The 5,327-nt window shown below is 44.1% G+C and overlaps 1 protein-coding gene and 1 pseudogene across 1 annotated transcript in view; one reads left to right on the forward strand and one right to left on the reverse strand.

Annotated features, from left to right (window-relative positions):
• The window catches only part of LOC102875134, a 4,250-nt pseudogene extending 3,421 nt beyond the window's left edge, over positions 1-829 (reverse strand).
• Positions 830-899: 70 nt separating this feature from the next.
• The window catches only part of ZBTB11 (zinc finger and BTB domain containing 11), a 42,496-nt gene continuing 38,068 nt past the window's right edge, over positions 900-5,327 (forward strand). Inside the window, exons 1-2 of the mRNA XM_006890035.1 lie at positions 900-1,209; positions 1,331-1,524. Coding sequence (XP_006890097.1) covers positions 900-1,209; positions 1,331-1,524 — 504 coding nt within the window. The remainder of the gene's footprint in view (positions 1,210-1,330; positions 1,525-5,327) is intronic.

The following is a 5,327-nucleotide window of genomic DNA, read 5'->3' on the forward strand; positions in this document are numbered from 1 at the left end:
GGGAATTGTATACTAATGAAGGAATTTTTTTTTTCTTTTTTTTTTCTCTCTTCGGAGGGGGAAGCGAGCTGGTGGGGAGGGGTGGGAAGGGAGAAAATTGCGGCAATGCATGAATGGAAATCCAAAACCTCTGTAAAAAAAAAAAATTATATATAAAAAAGTCACGGTTAAAGGCTTAAAAATGGAACTTCTATATGGAAGGGCTTAGATTTTTGTAATGCTTAAATGGAACCCACATTTCCAAAGTAGAGCTTTGTTTTTCTGATGTCCAGAGAATTTTATCAGTTGGTTGGAAATGTGCTGTTTTTAAGTCTAGTATTATAAGAAAGTATGTGGGGAGGGGAAGGACAAGAAACACGACCCCAAACCCTCTTATCTTTTTAGTCTCTCCTGTGGTATCACAACCGCCCAGCAGCCCCGACACGTGGGTCCTAGGAGAGCGTGGGAAAATAAGAAAGGGGAGGGGGAGGGAAGGAAACTGCCAGAACTTAACATGTCCGCTCAGACTCTTCGACTTCCAAGAGAAGGTATACCAGTTTCCAAAATGTCCGCCCGCAGTCATGACGTCACCTTCTCGGCTTCATCGGGCCAAAGTAAGAGTGCGCTCCAATCAGGGCTCAATCCCCTCACCCACTGCCACGGCATCGCGTCACTTCCGGTGGTGTAGCAGCCATTTTGTCAGTCGCCAGCGGATCCCGCGCGCTGGAGAAGTGCGTTCCCCCTGGTTACCAAGTCGTCGGTTCTCCCTTCTCCCTGTGGGCGCCGTCGAAAAGGGCTCACCAAATACGCAGTCGTTCCTTTTGACAGCGCCGCTGCTGCAGCTGTGCATTCCCCCGGAACTAGTGCGCTGTCTTTTCTCCCTGCCATTGACAGGCGCACTCCAGGAGCCACCATCCGTAATGTCAACTGAGGAAAGCTACCGGGCCATCCTCAGATACCTGACGAACGAGCGCGAGCCCTACGCGCCAGGCACCGAGGGCAATGTCAAGCGTAAGATCCGCAAGGCAGCTGCCTGCTATGTGGTGCGCAGCGGAACCCTGTACTACCAGCGACGGCAGCGGCACCGCAAGACCTTTGCGGAGCTGGAGGTGGTGTTGCAGCCCGAGCGGCGCCGGGGGCTGATCGAGGCAGCACACCTGGGTCCCGGAGGCACTCACCACACCCGGCATCAGACCTGGCGTGACTTGTCCAAGACATACTGGTGGCGAGGTGAGCGAGGGGGCGGGCCGGCGTTAAATGTTGTTGGGGCAAGGCCCGCCAGCGCAGCCCAATTGTGCACCGGAGGGCTTTGGTGGGGGGGTTCCTGCTGCCCTTCGATGCCTCCTGACAGCTCAGCCTCCTCTTAGCGGAAGAGCTGCTGCCAGGGGATCCGAGAGGGTGGGGGACGCGAAAGGAGCCGCACTTCCCGCAGGAAGGAGGCCGGGGAAGCAGGGGGCGGGTCCTCGCCGGGGTGGGGCGAAGGGGCTTCCCCGGGGGCTGGACCAGCGGCGGGGAGGGGCCGGGCTGGCCGGCTACCTTGTTCTGGTGCTGGTTGCTTCTCTGTCGGGGGAAAAAGCTTCTTTCGCCGAGTTTTGGAGGCTGTACAGGGGCGGAAGGAGCATATTTTGCCTTTTGAAATTCAGTTTGTGCTAGTGGTTTTTGCGGGGAACTGTTCGCTTAAAATCTCAGCTGTCATCTTCAGTGTCTTTGCTAGGGTTCTTGCCAGTGCATTTGAGATTATCTAGACCCACTTGCCTATACCAAGCTGTGATGAAAAAAACCCTGCAAACTTATTACAGTCGAGTTGGAACCAACCCATAGCCGACCCTCCTGAAGGTTTTCGGAGGCTATAAATCGCGTGGGAAAAGGTTGTCTGTCTGCTCCTCCAGCCACTAGTGGATTCAGACCGTGAGAGGCGCAGTCTGGAGATAGCGGCGCATCCCCGTATGCTCTGAGCATCCCCCTATGCTCTACGTCTTGAAACCTCCATTGGTCCAAATTGTGATACAGCTGCTGCATAAGGAATAATATAATAAACAGTTCTGTGTGGAGTCGATGGCACAAAACAACAACATGGAGTGTCTGTTTGAAAACAGCCCTAAATTTCGTTTTTATGCTAGGATTTAAAGGGTAAAGAATATCAGGTCCTCATGATTTAGAATTTTATTTATCCCTTTGAACAGTGAAAATGTGAAAAGCGCTTTGAGAAATATGAAGTAGCGTGTATACCCAGAAAAGATGGGATTACCACTGTGATTTTTCTTGTCAAAAATGTGTTGACTCTGTGGAGGCCAAACTGGAGTGAGGGGAGCAAGGATCCTTGGCTTCCTAATCTTATACCGCAAAGTTGATGAATATTCAGACTGCTCAAGTTTGGGTGGCAGATTGCAGGCCTGCGTTAGAGGTTTTGTTTGAAAGGATTCTGCCACTATCTCTGTGGCTCTGGAGAAATTAATTTATGAGCCATGGTTACATCTACTGTAAAATAAGGAACTAAAACTACTAGCTTCTAAACATTACCTGAACTAAAGAGTTACAGCTGTGAAAAGTATAGGGGAATCACTGCATTTTGTGAGGATCTGTTTAGACAGACATTTTGTTGAATCAATGGTTCAGGTTTAATACTTGAAGAGAAATTAAAGATTATTTTAGCTAAAGATAACATCACACTTTTATGTGCAGACTTAGCTGTAAGCACTTAATATATTTTCACTCATTTAATCTTCATAAGCATCACCATCTGTCATTGTGATTGTGACTTGACTGTTACTCATTCTGGAAGCTGTACAATTAGTATTTCAGATGTGCGAACCATCACCCACAGTGGACAGATTTCAGTGGAGGGCCAGGCTAAGACTGAAATTGGTGTACAAAGGGGGTAGTGGTTGTGTCTGAACACCTCTAACTTAATAAAGGGTCAAAGAATCAATATTGATATAAGCCAGGGCCGAGTGCTGTGAGGTAAAAAAGTCAGATATTCTTCCTTTGAAGAAAGAAAAATTCAGAGTGGGAATCAACCCATAGCTAACCCTTCAGTGAGTTTTCAGCAGCGGTAAATCATAGAAGAGATTGTCCATCCTTCAGCCCCAGAGCAGCTAGTGGATTCAAACCATGTGCCTTTGGGATTCCAACACAACTTATTATCACTAGGTCACCAGAGCTCACTGAAGGGTTAAATACTTAGTGTTATTTTACAGAGGGGAAAACTAAAAAAGCATCAACAGATTAAATAATATGTCAAAGAATACTTGTCTTTTCACACTTTTCTTAATTACTAATATTTGGTGCTATATAGAGAGCTCTGGTGGCATAGTCCATAGGGAATTGTATTTCCAAAATAAAGTCTGTACCTCCCTGAAGTTCAAATCCACCATTGGATCTGTGGGAGAAAGGTAGGCATCTCTGATGTGATTTACAGCCTTGGACTGCCACTGAGATGGATCTGACACCACGGGTAATGCTTTGAGAATCTGAAGTTTAGTTTTCAGATTGTTGTTGTTAGGTGTCATCGAGTATTACCCATACTGACTCCTTGAACAACCAATCTAAACCTTATCCTCTCTTGTACCAACCTTAAAATTTCTAACACATTAGATCCCATTGTAGCAGTCACTGTGTTATTGCATCTGGTTGAGGGTGTTCCTCTGTTTCACTGACCTTCCCATACATGACGACCCTCTCCAAGGAGTAACCTTTCCTAGCAACATGACAAAAGTATGTAAAAAGAAGCTTATTATCATCCTTGCCTCCAAGGAGAACTCTGGCTGCACTTTATCCAAGATGTATTTGCTTGTTCTTTTGACAGTCCGTGGGATATCCAGCACTCTTCTCTGCACCACAGTTCAAAGGCATTAACTCTTCTCTCATCCTTATTCATTGTCCAGTTCCCAGATGCATAGCAAGACCATTTAAAAGACAATGTTCAGATTATGTGTGGATAATATGGGCTTTTGTTGTATGTGTGTTGTTTTGGTGTTAGTGTGATTGTCTTAAAGGACAGGGAAAAGGGAGTGCCATATTTATATTAGCCTAATTTTTAAAAACAACATACATACTTCGATATGTGGAATTTCAAAATTCTTACATATCCAGAACAAAACATCCAGAAAAGTTTGTCCTACAAATGGGGAGAAGCTGGAATTCTGTCATAGGAGACTTTCTCCCATGGAGGGGGGCTAGTGAGTTTGAAGCAACAATCTTATATGCACTATGTATGCCACCAGCACTCATTATGAAAAGATTACAGCCTACAAAATTTTGAGGGGTAGTTCCACTGTCATATGGATTTGGTAAGAGTCAGAATCCACTTAGTGATCCATAGCAATAGCTTCTCAAATAAGAAAAGAATACTCTGCACAGAAGTGGAATGCAAGAAATTTTCAGTAATCATTTGTATCATAATCTTTTTATTTCTGAGTAATTAAGCATCATCCTTCTGAAACTAATTGATTTTACTTCTGGAATTGGTATTAAAACAAATTTTGGAATGATCTAGAATGATGTCTGATAAACCAAGCATTTTTACTGCCATCTTTTAAAACTTTCATAAAGTACAAATGAGCTAAGTAGATAGAGACATATCTCATTTTATTGCTTTTGACTTTATTTTACTTTGCAGTCATTGTTTTTTATTATTGTAGCTTTAAACTTTATGGCAATTCTACATTAAATGTGTTGACACTATTTTCCCAAATAGCTTGTGCTCACATCAAGTCTCTCTCACATTTCAATCATTCTCACAGTATTTCAGACTTTTCCATAATGTGTAAAATAGACTACTAAACCTGCCATTGAGTGAGTTCCAGCTCATGATGATCTTCCACTAGGTTTTCAAGGCTGTAAACCTTAAGGGCAGGACTGATAGCTGACCCTCCAGTAGGCTTTCAGAGACAGTTTAATTGCAATGAAAGTGATTGTCCATCTTTTTCCTTGTGGATCAGGTGGCAGATTTGAACCATGTGCCTTTGGGTTGGCAACACAATTCCTTAGAACAAGGCTATCAGAGCTCCCTAGTTTAGAAAACAAGAAGTCCAAATTCAGGATGCTAGTAAATCATACGCGATTTCAAACTGAAGTTGAAGAAAATTAAAGCAAGTCCATGAGAGCCAAACTAGGATTTTGAGTGTATCTCAACTGAATTTAAAAACCATTTTAGACACTTCAACTATTTAGATCCTCCCAGAAGAGCCGTAGATAAGCATTGACATAAGTATATTCATTTTTCTCCTGGACACAGAGCCTACTAATTGGTCCTAAAAGTCTTCTGAGGTCCCAACTCTTCTCACTATTTCTTAGTTGTTGGAATGGACGGAAAACCTCATAAGCAGTTCCTTACTTCACCTCTCTCT

Source organism: Elephantulus edwardii, unplaced genomic scaffold (assembly GCF_000299155.1).
Source record: "Elephantulus edwardii isolate Elephantulus edwardi_28Jun2011 unplaced genomic scaffold, EleEdw1.0 scaffold00085, whole genome shotgun sequence".
Taxonomy (NCBI): domain Eukaryota; kingdom Metazoa; phylum Chordata; class Mammalia; order Macroscelidea; family Macroscelididae; genus Elephantulus; species Elephantulus edwardii.